The 12,088-nt window shown below is 50.9% G+C and overlaps 6 protein-coding genes across 6 annotated transcripts, besides 1 other annotated feature; 3 read left to right on the top strand and 3 right to left on the bottom strand.

Moving 5' to 3' along the window:
* Window positions 1-1,196, bottom strand: CC84DRAFT_1260085 (uncharacterized protein). The gene is made up of 2 exons (XM_018184968.1): window positions 949-1,196; window positions 1-899 (listed from the first exon to the last, which is right to left on the bottom strand). Exons 1-2 carry the CDS (start codon window positions 1,081-1,083, stop codon window positions 114-116), a joined length of 921 nt encoding a protein of 306 aa, XP_018035129.1. The 5' UTR covers window positions 1,084-1,196; the 3' UTR covers window positions 1-113.
* A 1,385-nt stretch (window positions 1,197-2,581) lies between these two features.
* CC84DRAFT_1260084 (NAD(P)-binding protein) lies at window positions 2,582-3,670 on the top strand. Its single transcript, XM_018184967.1, has one exon. It carries the CDS (start codon window positions 2,650-2,652, stop codon window positions 3,664-3,666), a length of 1,017 nt encoding a protein of 338 aa, XP_018035128.1. The 5' UTR covers window positions 2,582-2,649; the 3' UTR covers window positions 3,667-3,670.
* Window positions 3,671-3,878: 208 nt separating this feature from the next.
* On the bottom strand, window positions 3,879-4,639 carry CC84DRAFT_1218187 (PR-1-like protein; the record flags this gene model as incomplete). The annotated part of the gene is made up of 2 exons (XM_018182972.1): window positions 3,879-4,003; window positions 4,060-4,639. 2 exons carry the CDS (start codon window positions 4,637-4,639, stop codon window positions 3,879-3,881), a joined length of 705 nt encoding a protein of 234 aa, XP_018035127.1.
* Window positions 4,640-5,556: 917 nt separating this feature from the next.
* Window positions 5,557-7,172, bottom strand: CC84DRAFT_1121431 (tannase and feruloyl esterase). The gene is made up of 2 exons (XM_018175609.1): window positions 6,967-7,172; window positions 5,557-6,836 (listed from the first exon to the last, which is right to left on the bottom strand). Exons 1-2 carry the CDS (start codon window positions 7,109-7,111, stop codon window positions 5,590-5,592), a joined length of 1,392 nt encoding a protein of 463 aa, XP_018035126.1. The 5' UTR covers window positions 7,112-7,172; the 3' UTR covers window positions 5,557-5,589.
* Window positions 7,173-8,928: 1,756 nt separating this feature from the next.
* Window positions 8,929-9,918, top strand: CC84DRAFT_1165141 (uncharacterized protein). Its single transcript, XM_018178651.1, has one exon. It carries the CDS (start codon window positions 9,038-9,040, stop codon window positions 9,848-9,850), a length of 813 nt encoding a protein of 270 aa, XP_018035125.1. The 5' UTR covers window positions 8,929-9,037; the 3' UTR covers window positions 9,851-9,918.
* A 230-nt stretch (window positions 9,919-10,148) lies between these two features.
* Window positions 10,149-10,364: a sequence feature (Protein overlapping with rRNA (CC84DRAFT_802179, OAG04759.1) was converted to a misc_feature.).
* A 1,077-nt stretch (window positions 10,365-11,441) lies between these two features.
* CC84DRAFT_1218184 (uncharacterized protein) lies at window positions 11,442-11,820 on the top strand (the record flags this gene model as incomplete). Its single annotated transcript, XM_018182971.1, has 2 exons — window positions 11,442-11,492; window positions 11,572-11,820. 2 exons carry the CDS (start codon window positions 11,442-11,444, stop codon window positions 11,818-11,820), a joined length of 300 nt encoding a protein of 99 aa, XP_018035123.1.
* Between the last annotated feature and the right edge of the window lie 268 nt (window positions 11,821-12,088).

The following is a 12,088-nucleotide window of genomic DNA, read 5'->3' as shown; positions in this document are numbered from 1 at the left end:
GCATCAATTACATTACGATTGCATGGTGGCACTGTTGTATACCACGTACAAAGGCATGGCTCTACATTGCACATCACCCTCAAGGTCTGATAACCTCGACAAATTCACCTCATCTATCCATGACTCTCCCAGAATCCAGCTGCGCCCTCGAGGTCATCAACGTTAATGAAATCAGCTCCCTCATTATACAATGTCCTCCAAACCGCATTCCTCGTCCCAATGGGGAAACCTGGCTGATTCCAGTATCGCGCCTTGATCCCCTTGTCATGGGCCACCTTCAGCTGCTCACGCAGAGTCTCCAGCTGCGTATCATTGAAGCTCTCCGTGCGGACTTCCCCAAAACTTGCCTCAAAATTCGTACTAGCAATCGGAGAGTCATTCGCCGTGATGTTCGAGAATGCGCCACCCAACTGGGCCAACGGTGCGTCGTAGAAAGCATCGCGCGGGACGGCAGACTGCACAAGCCAGATCGGCGTGTTGCCGGTTCCAATCACAGTGATGGGTTTGGAAGTAAATCCCGTTCCGTTATAAGTGGAGAGATAGCCTGCTTTTCGCAGGGGTTCGAGCGCAGATAGAACCGCCGGCCAGGTCTCCGGACCGGAAGTCTTAAGATCGATGAAGAAATACAGAGTCTGCGCACTTGAGGTGTCGTAGACGCCATTGAATGTCTTTTCGGTGGAGAACTCTGTCACGGGATTTTGGCGATGCAAGGTGTCAAGGATCGGATTGATGTAGAGGGACTCCAGCGTTCGCTCCTTGCTGAGAGCCTGGCGTTCATGGCCGACATAAAGGGTGCCGTTGATCAGCCAGACGTCTGCTTCGGTTGAGATTGCGCCGTATGATAGACCAGAGTAGAAAGGTACATCCCTCCAGTAATCGTTATGGCTGTGGAACGGTTTCTGGAGGAGTAAGTTGACGCCATTACTTCTCAAAATCGGCAGAACATACCGGCAGGATTCCCCGTGTGAAGTCAGTAGGGTAAGTGTACTTGTTGGTCTGTTCAGTATTCTTAAGGATGTTTTGGAGCGTGCTCGATGATGCAAGCGCAAGCCCTGCAAAGGGAAGAGCGAAGGCGGAGCGCATCGTGACAAGATAGGAACACTGAACTATTTCGTACCAAGAACAGCAACCTCGATTTGGTGCTTAGGTGCAGCTTTATATTTCCCAAGAGATCATAACGGCGTCCAGCAACCGGGCACGGCACGAGGGTGGAGAAGGTCAACGCAGGCGCCGCAAACATCCTAGCCAATCATCAGTGCCCGTGCACCATCGACACGAGGCTCCGCGAAGCTTGAGTGCGCCCGAAATCACCTTGCATACATACTACTACTACCAATTCGTCATCTAGGCTACGGCCGATATTTGACGTTGAGAGACTGCACGAGGTCTCCTCCCCGGCGCCCCTTTGATCCCTTGCTCGATATTCACGCAAACGTCGCACAGTCAAAGTGGAGTCAGTCACGTGCGCATACCAGTACATGCAGATTCACTTTTCATGCCTGCACCACTTTTGCACCATCAACGTGCGCGATGTCGCGACTAAGCACGTCCGTGGCTCGCCCCAAAGCGCTCTGGGCCAACAAATGTCGACCGCGTATGTACGTACAGTTCAGCCGATAGCCTCCCCGGGGAAAGAAAAAGCCATGCGCGACCACTGCCTCTTTGAGGTTGATCACCCTTAGCCATTGTGGCGGCGCGCGGCGTGTCAATATTTGCGATACAGATATCCAAAGCAGCGACAGATAGACGCGCGGTACGACTCGGGCATCGTTATTGTCTATGTCTGGTGTCGTTCTGCCTCCCTGCATATCACTCAGTGCTGCTTTTGGGAAGGCGTATTGCAATAATTACTCTTCTCTTCGCTGGTTCTGCATTTCGAGGTCGTTCTTGTGTTCTGACCCACCACGCATTATAGCAACACGTGACGAGAGTACATGGTAGAGCCTTTCCAGCTTATTTGACAATTGGCAGTAGCTACAATAATCATTGGCGCTTTTGCAATCGAGCTCCCTAATCTTCTCCATGTCCATGCTCGTAGGGAAAAGCTACGTCTGCAGAATCACATAATACGCCGCTCTCATCCACAGGGCGTCCTTAGCCCTCGACTTTGATGGCATCGTCGTGAACATGACCCCAAGGATGATCGGTTCGCATGCAAAGACAGCACGCATACTTTCTCGGTTGTGAAGCCTTTGAAAGAGCTAGACGTAAAGTTCAAAAGAATGGAGGGTTTGGAGAACATGCACTGGACACGGCAGGCCTAGTCAACATGGAGCCCGATGAATCGATTGCGCATACTTTGTTTGTCGCACGACAAACCTACGATGCGGACGCATCTTTCTGGGACGGTTGTTCACTTTCATAGTTACCAAGGTCTATATCAATGCGCGGGCCTTGCGACATCCCCATCGCGCTTTTGGATCGTAACATCCCGTTCAATGATAACAGTTGCAAGAGGCTTCTTTTGTTTGTCAAGACTTCGTTCTGGTGCAGACGCGGCGTTGAAAGGCTAATAGCAAACCGGTCGGTCGACCTGAAACGTGCAATGTAGGGAAACAACCTCACATTGCGAGTCGCTCATTGCAGCAACATCATAGGTGGCGCGATATCTTGCCACGTTGACCACAGTCATTCTCAACCTCTCACGAAATGGCAACTTCAGAACCCCAATTCCACTATTGGCGAACCCTGCTCTGGAGTCAGTGGTGCTTCACGCCGCCCTACCCGGAAACGCAATGGACTGGCAAGATTGTAATCGTCACAGGTGCGAACATTGGACTCGGACGAGAAGCAGCACGCCACTTCGCACGCCTCGGCGCTGAAAAAGTCATTATCGCAGCGCGGAACCTGGACGCCGCGCAAAAGGCGAAAGCATCCATCGAAACCTCCACCAAGTGCGGGCCGAGTGTGATAGAATGCTGGCCTCTGGACCTATGTTCCTACGACTCCGTGAAAGCCTTCGCGACACGCTGTAACACTTTACCCCGACTGGACTGCCTCCTCGAGAACGCAGGGGTGTCGAAATACCGCTTCTACAAGACCGACGGCGCGCTAGACGAGCTCCAAATAACAACGAACGTCGTCTCAACCTTCCTACTCGCGTTCCTCCTCCTTCCAAAACTCAAAAAAACAGCGCTCACTTACGACACGCAGCCACACCTCACAATCGTGACCTCGGAGCTGCATCACCAGACTACCATCCCGGAACGCAAAGCACTCCGCCAGGGCGTACACAGCTCGCTGCTCGACGCGCTCAACGACCCCCGCACGTCCAGCCGCTCAGGTCGCTATCCGACTTCCAAACTTCTCCAAGTGCTCTTGCTGCGAGAGCTATCCTCCACACTGGGCCAGGACTACCCCGTGGTGCTTAATTGCGTGAACCCAGGATTCTGCCACTCGGCGTTGACAAGAGATTTCGCGCCTATAGCATATATTGGGAAGATCGCAATGCGAGCGAGGAGCACCGAGGTGGGAAGTAGGACGCTGGTGCATGCGGCGAGCGCGGGGAGGGAAAGCTTCGGCGAGTATCTGAGCAATTGTCAGGTTGCGCTTGTGAGCAACTTTGTGAGGACGAGTGAGGGAAAGGACGTGCAGGAGATGGTATGGAGAGAGGTGCTGGGGAGGTTAGAGGAAATTGAACTAGGGATCAGTAAGAATTTGCGGTGATGGCAGCGATTGTGTGCATGTACGAGAGCATAAGATGTCTAATGAATGATTGTTTGCACCAGTCAAGTTCCTTTAGTTTAGGATGAAACCAATGTGAACCTTTTATTGCTCTGGGTATAGAGAAGATATGTACCCCTGGCACCGGAAGAAAGTAGTGTAGGGCTTGTGTGCAACCCAGTGCACTCAAGCGTCAATGGGACTGTTGGCACCACCTAGTAAGCGGTCTCGCCGATGTAGTTACCAGGCGCCTTGTAACGGGCAACAACGTAAGTAGAACCATCGCTTCCCTTGGCGGCACCCATTCCAACCTTGGTGGTGTCCTTCCAGACACATTGAGCTGGTACCACGGTCAGTATATATAACGCCAAGTCAAGAAGCAGAAAGTAAGCTTACTGTAATGACCGAAGCTCTGGTAGTTGGTGGAGCTAATAGCCTGGCCACTGTACAGGCTCTTCTCCGAAAGGAAGCTTTTCACGGCGTTGGCGAGAGGAGTGCCACTGGAAGACTGCATGTACAGGTTTTCGCCCTGGTCAGAGACGCCAGAGTGCTGGAAGGTTCCGGACGATGCTAGGGTCTGAGCATAGGCCAAAGCATCCGCAGCCAAAGAGGTGTCCCAGCTCAGGTCGGCAGTGCCCACCTCAGCACGAGCATCGTTGTGTGCGTCGAGAGCGGCCTGCTCGTCGGAGGTCAGGCTGCCAGAGGAGCTTGTGCCAGTGCTGGCTGCGGCGGTGGAAGTCTTAGAAACGGCATCTGCGACGGCAGATGTCGGGGTCACGGTAGCTACGACAGTGGTAGCAACGTGACTCACTGAAGCAGCGGCAGTCTTGGTTGGAACAGCAGATACTGCCACAGATGAGCTGTGGCTAGGACGGGGCCATCCCTGGTAGCCTTTGCCGCTCCAGTCGAAGTCAGGCAAACGCCAGGCTGAGGCAGTGGATGCAAGAAGCGACGCGGCAATAACAGAGTAACGCATTGTAGCGGTGGGGGATTGCTTTGCTGAGATACGGTGGTGTGAGTGGTGCGCGAAAACTCGAGTCTACTCGAGAAGTGCTGATAAAATGAATGTAAGGGTGAAAAGAGTGACAAGGAAAGAAAGAATGAGCGTTGCGACTTGAGTCGATGAAGAACAGAAGTAGCAGAGGACTAAATCATCTTATATTCACAGGCCGAAATTCAGAGTGCCCCCATGGCTTTCTCTTTTCGCCATACCTGCCGCTCCTTTGATTGCGTATGGATCCCGTGCAATTTTCTGCAGGTTTGGCGTAATCTTCCTCCAGTAGCCACATAAAGCATGGCGCCGACGTTTCACGTCCAAGATCTCGACCCGGTGCTCCACGAGTGTGTGGGGATGGTAAACTCGTACCGAAGCTGTCGTGGCAGTTGACATGTCATCTAGTACCGGGCGTGGAGTTGTCGGCTGCCTGACAGCTCGGATGTACCACCACAGAGGTGGACAAAGCTGCCACTCAAGAAGGTTTGTTTCACACCCCGCAATGTAATTACGACGCCTCACGCTATAGGTACGTAAGCGCAATCTTGGCTTAGACTGCAGTGAATGTCATCGCAACTGGAGCCCGCTGCCTATGCCAATCTCTGCTGTTCGTATCGGGACTATAGCTTTCAGCCCTTCGTCGCATGACTTCTTCTTTAATGTATGATGCATCGTTCTCAGACATCGCTTTGTGTGCAGACTTTGGGTGGGAGGTGTCGTAGCTAGCTTCCGAAGCTCGGACGAAAACCATGGCGCCACCGTTACTCTAGACCATTGTGGGTCCAGCCGTACGTTTCACGTTTGATGAACCGGAGATGTGGAAACGACAACAAGTTCGATTCCTGCCGTCTATTAACGGCCCGACCCCACTGCAACGATCTTGCAAATCCCGAACATCAGGAGTGACTAACCACTAGCATTAACTCCGTCGTTCACGGCTCGACACACTCCCATCCCTCCTCATCCAGCCCCTCCTGATTGCCAGTGTATCTGTTCACTTTCGGGTACTTGCAGTGCCTCCGAGTGAACTCGATTCCTAGGGCGACTGTATCGTTGATGAACTTTGTACCCCTGATGAACTCAGGTGCATCGCCCTCCTCTACCCACTGGACGATCCGTCTGAGCATGCTGTCTTCCGGCGTATCAACAGTAACCTGCCCTCCCAGTTGTCCCATAAAGTTCGCTCCAGGGCCACCATAGCAGTGTCCGACGCCGCTTGCCCGAAAATAACGGTAGAAGTCGTCGAGGTCTGCGACACTGGCATTCAACGTAGAGCGCACTATGTTGTAGTATAGGTCTGACGTTCTGCTCACGAGAAGTTGATCGGCCAATCCGTGCCAGTGGAGGACCTTACCTCCGCGATCGCGGAAAGCGGAGATGTTGCCGTCAAATGTATTCAACCGATTGCCGGAACTGTCTTTCTGGGAAGCGTGAAGGACGTCTTCGAGCGTGAAAGTCGTTGGGTTCCATGAAAGATCTTCATACACAACGTAACGGAAAACTTCTGGAATCCAAGTAAGGACAAGCGGGCTGTACTCGTAAGTTATCAATTCTCGCTCGTAACCGTGACCATGGCCTGGGTGTATGAAAGTTCCATTGTAGGTTATGGGACCAAACAGCTTCGTAGCAGCATCGACCTGATCAGGCGTAAGACAGGTACTGTTGTTGGGCGTTGAAGAGCAGACGAGCGGTGTCCAGTTAAACACGCAAGCAGTAGGATCTTCCAAGATGCCATCTCGCGCGCCGTCTAGCCCATCACATTGGTTGAATACTTCCTGTCGCACAGCCTCCCACTGAGCCAGAGTAACACTGCTCGTGTTAAAACCCAGGGTCTGGAGAGCATAGCCGAAAAAGCCCACATGTGCCCAAAGATCTATGGCGGGCGCACCGGCAATAACGCCGTCGAACAGCTCTGGATTTTCCTGCACTGCTTTCCAGCCCTGTCGACCACCCATTGAACATCCGATATAATAACTCTTGCCGCAAACATCGCCATAGAATTGTTCAGTTATGGATTTCCCGACTACTGCGCCTATGTAAACAGCGCGCCAAGCAAAGTCCTCGTAGACTTCAGGCTGACGGAAGAATGCTCCGCCGGACGTTCCATTATGTCCATTGTTGGTGCCGAAAGATGCGAAGCCGTATGATGCTCCATAGGCAAGCTCAGGGTACTGGATGCCTGGAAGCGAATCGCGTCAGCGCGTCTTCGAGCGCACAAGAGCACTGAACAAGCAAACAAAGGAAGCATGTTGGTTTATGTACTGTGAAAGCGGCTGATCCAGATCGGGTAATGAAAGTCCTTCACTTACAGCCTGCCAGCCCTCCGTTTCCTGTAGTCAAGATTCGACCCTCCCAATTCTCTGGAAGCCAGACCTCCATATAAACCTCACTGCTTGGCGACGTTTCGACCCTTAAATTCAACCTACATAATCCGACTGGGACGGGTGTTGTCATATTTCCGTTCAATCCAATGCAAGTTGTATTGAGGCCTTCGGCAACGAGATCGATGGTGGCATTGGGCGGTAGGTATTTTGCGATATTGAGTTCGAATTTGTAGTCCAGCTTGATGATTTCCGCTAGATTTTCGCATTTATCTTGAAAATTGGTTATAGGACTAGAAAATGCCGATCCAGCAAATATTCCAACCCAAAGAAATCCATATCGAAGCCGCATGTTGGAAGAGACAAACGCAGCAGCACCGGAGTGGCGACCTAGCTACGCAGAACACCGCATGTTTTGTATGAAAATTTCTTGCCAATAGTTGCACAGGACGGATTGGATGATTCTACAAAATGAGAAGTCCCGACGCAAATCGGGTCAATGATTTGGTCCGAGCAGCTCGTGGGCCACTGCTGGCTTCAGCCGTGCATACCTAGCAAGTCAGGAGCGCGTGTCTCATTGGCCAGGGAAATGTTTCGAGCTCGCCTAAAAAGAGCAAGAGGAAATCCTGTGGTGCATCCTTCCTGCCATTCATCAGCACTGCGGAACACCGCTGACGAAATGCGGTGGAGCAGTTATCGGTGAGCAGCATATGCTGCTGCCTTCATTCCCTCCTAACCAACTTACCGCTGCAAAACCTTGGCCATACTAAGAATAAGGAATGAGGGTATAGACACATATTGCCGGGTGTTCATCCCTAAGTCCGTGAGGCTTTGGGTTTTGGTCCGGGGGCAACAAACGGCGCTAGTCCCAACATATAATCAGGTATCATAGGTGCTTGGAGCCTTAGGCAGAGACGCTAATTGATTTCGAAAGGCCATAGACTGAGATGAATTCGATTTTTGCGACCGCAGATTGTGCTTGTGATTCTACGCATCGTTTGTGGAACCATTAAGGTGAGTGGACGGTTCTACGACCTTGACACTTACACCACTATGTAAGTTAGGTACATGTCTTATCCTTAGCTTTAGCATTGTTTCGCGTTTCAATCAGGTACTGCCTCCAACTGCGCCTAAGTCTTCAGTCTTCATGACACCTAGAAATAGGCTTCAGCAGCTTCGCTGCATCCTCCATGAATGTTTCTTGGTAGCCTGCTTGAGTGATCTTATAAGGCGTGTTGCCAGCCTCTTTTTTTTTTTTTTTTTTTTTTGAGGATCCGCGCCGCGAGACAGCAGATAAAGCAAAAAATACATGACCTGCCACTAGTTGAATCCCTTGACGCATTCGTAAAGTGCAGTGTCCTAAGTAGGCTCCCTGATATCGTAATCGTAAACAATACCTGGTCCATCCACATCCGCATAGGCGTCTTCTCCAGTTCTGCTCACAGAATTGATGTCGAGTCCAATCTTTTCTACAAGTAGGAGCACGACGTCCATATTTGGGAGTTGCCTCTTGACGGCTACAATCAATAATGGGTCCGCCGAAGTGGAAGCGCCGCTGGTCTCTGATTGCAGGTGATGTCTATACTTCGAATCAACCAGAATTTGTAGTAACTTTGCGAATCCTTACTTAGAGAGCAATCTTGCAACATCGCAAACGTCCGATTCCGAGAGTGGTGGGGAAAATCCATTGTGCTGCAAGCTACGTTCAAACACATCGTACTCTCTCCTTCGCAATAGCACATCAACGAGAGTTAAGTCCACTTGATCACGGATTGGATTGCGCCTTGTTCCTGGTCGTTTCTGCAGGTCGAGTCAGCTGCACTGAATGCACTGAGTGACATCAGGACTGGTGCTTGCAGACAATCGTGGATTCGCTTTTGAGTTTGCTCGTAACTTAGGTAGACAAGATCTAATGTAGTCCAACCCGAAATTTTCGTACTTTTTGATGCATTTCATACTGTGATCTCCGGCCATTTATACTCCTGCACCCTGATCTAACAGAGCCTATCTAATGACAACGAGGAATTCCTCGAGATGGGCCGTGTGCTGAACTGAACATATGCGAAATGGGTCTTCGGGCCATGGTCCTCCGGGCAGTTGGTCCAGCGCGTGCTGCGGTTTTCGACTAGGACGAACCCAAGGCCGATCATCGTCTTGCCTTCGAATACCGCCAAGCGCATCAGCCCCCCGTTCAGGTTGCAGGTTAGTACGATTATACCCATACCAGTCCGGCGGCTCAATAGTCGGATTCGGCCTACGTACCAATGCGGATACGTGTGGTGGAACAGGGCATAAGTTCGGCGACGATGACGACTGCTGGAACACAGGCTACGAGTTCGCTGCTCCATTCCCGAGAAACGACAGCGCTCGTGATGTCACCAACCTAAAGACGCTTGCGCAAAAGGGTCTGAGCAACAGTGTCGGTCTTCCACAGCAAATCGCCAACGCCGTAAGTGAGATGCAGGCAGACACCTGCATGGGCCACGGCTTTGGCCTGATCGATGCTGTGGGTCCGCCGATCACGATGATTGTTCAGGGGGAGGAGAGTACGTCCTTAGTGGTGCAGACGGCCGAGAAGATTGAGGAAGAACAGCGCAAAGCCATCATCCTCGCATTCGTTAGCGCCATCCTCGTCTTCATTCCTATAGTAGGAGAAATCCTCAGTACCGTTGCTGAGACTGCGGATATTGCCGGAACTATTGCGGTGCTGGCGGCTGCAGGCCACGCCGCTTTCGACGTCTACACCATCGTTGATGATCCTAAGAACGCTTCCTTAGCCATTTTCAATCTGATTATGGCGCCTCTGGCTCTAGCAGATGTTGCTGTTGTTGCAGAGGCAGCGCAGATTAGGCGCAAATCAGGCGAGGGATGAGTACTGCAAACATAGCGAAGCTGGGCGATCACGTAGCTCAATGGATGACCGAGCTCAAGGCAGTGACAGGTTCCTGTAAAGCGTAGCATTGACGTACGTGTATTAAAAATGAGAAATGAGGAGCGCTAGCGTGACCAAGTGCCTATGTCCGTGAATTCAGGGGTAGCGAGATTCACGTGACTAGGATCCACACATGAGCAAAAATTTGTTACCTCGCCACAAAACAAAAACATACAACAGCGGGGATTCGCTGCTGGTCACCCACGCAACTACTGATCCGCCGGTACACTGCTTATATATGGCTGAGCGGACGGGAAGCCTAGTTTTCAGTGTCCTATGGTCGTATGTGAAAGAAGTGGTTTCGTACTGCATACATATCGAATGCAGCTTTAGCCTGCTCCACACTGTGGACATGCCATCGTGGGAGCATGCTTCATCGAAGGAAAATCCGCACTTACATAGACAAGAGAAATTGGAGCGCTTCCATGCTGAGCTCGCGCGCTTCCGAGTGTGATAGACTCAAAGATGTCGTCAACATCTTGAGGAATCCAGGGTTTTGATGATTATCGCACCGCTCCAGTCAACTTTCTTGTCGGCTGTTCTCTAGCGATAGGCCCTTATCCGCAGTTCGTATAGATTGTAGGGCCTGACTTGTAGCCGTGAGGGAGGGCAAGGAACGGGGAACACGTATAGAGCAGAACCAATGTATCATAACAGCTGTGAAGAGACTTTCTGGCTGATGGACCTAGTATAGGTATAAGTAGTGTGTCGCACGCGGCCATAAAGATCTGTGCCAGTTTTGGATATCAATAGCCATTGTATCATCCCCCGAGGCACTCTACTGCAGCCGCGTTGTTCCGTTCTGATACGGGACATGCCATGTACGGAGGCCGTAGAGACCGGACGATGAAGATGCGATATCCGTAGGTGCGGATGTTGGGCTAGAAATGAGGGATTTAGTAACGCAAAACCTGCGCAACCACCTATACGACATGGTGAACTAGTTTGGTTATATCTGCAGAAGCTGATGCGAAAGACACTCCTTCCTTCTGGAAAGTTGGGGCTGCAAGCCAAGCAGTAGCCTGTTCCAGGACCTTGCGATGCTTTTAAGGATCACATGCCCGCTGTACAGCCCTGAAGATTTGGATGTGAGAATTAAACAACAATTAACGAATTGCGCGGTCAGATCTCATCTAGAGGTACGTAGGTATGCAAGTTTCTATAAATTGCACAAAATAGCTGCAAAAATGGTGAACGGACATAGGAGGCTCATTGACCGGTCAATGAAATACTGTTCCCAGATTCAACATGGATTATCAAACTTACTGGAGCATCTATATGTCAAATGTTCTCGGCTTCGTTTCTTATTCATTACTCCGAATTTACTACTTCTGAGTACAGGTAGTGAATTGATAAATTTCCGTAGTTCGACGAAATCACCGAGTAGTCCTTTTTACTTCTTAAATCTTTCACTAGGATAGTCATCGCTCAAAATTGTCACCGCCAAGTCACGATTCTTCACCGTATTGCATATAATCACATGAATCACAGCGTTGCGATTTCAAACATTGCAATTCGAAAGTCATCAAATATGCCCGGCGTCATCAAGATAGTGGTCTCAACAGGCGCGACTTCGGGTCTGGTAAGCGTGAGAATAATGCCGAACGCACGAGGCGCTTCTCTGACTGTGAGTAAGGTAAGTTGTTTATGCAATTAAAAAGCTCCTAGAACAGAGCCAATCATACCGCTTCATGCTCGGAGCCCGTAACTTTAAGCGTGAAGAGAAACACTTCAGCAACTTGTCTTACGACCTGCAGAAGCACAGCTTGACTTTCCTCCCACTCCAGCTCAGCGATCTTCGCACCGTGAAGACCTTTGCAAAGCAGACCCTTGAGAAGCTCGGGTCGTCCGATATTGATTTGCTGTTTCTAAATGCCGGCATCAACAAGCCAGCGGACGAGCCAGTGTAAACGGATCAAAGTGGTGCGAGTCGTACATTGTCAACTCTCTGTCTCAGCATTTCTTAACGCATTTGCTTCGCGAGCGTGTCACAGCGCTTGTAGTTGTCATTTCCCCTGGGGCCTCACGAGGCGTGTCCGACTCATGTGGGTTCATCTTCCCACTTTGATACCACGACAAGAGGAACTATGCTGATTGCTGATCAAGCTCGTGTCGAGCTGCTGGAAAAGGAACTGACGACCAATTCTGGCACGTATTTCTAACGAGCTTACGAGGATG

This window comes from Paraphaeosphaeria sporulosa (assembly GCF_001642045.1).
Source record: "Paraphaeosphaeria sporulosa strain AP3s5-JAC2a unplaced genomic scaffold CC84scaffold_6, whole genome shotgun sequence".
NCBI lineage: Eukaryota > Fungi > Ascomycota > Dothideomycetes > Pleosporales > Didymosphaeriaceae > Paraphaeosphaeria > Paraphaeosphaeria sporulosa.
This window is presented reverse-complemented; position numbering and strand designations above follow the sequence as displayed.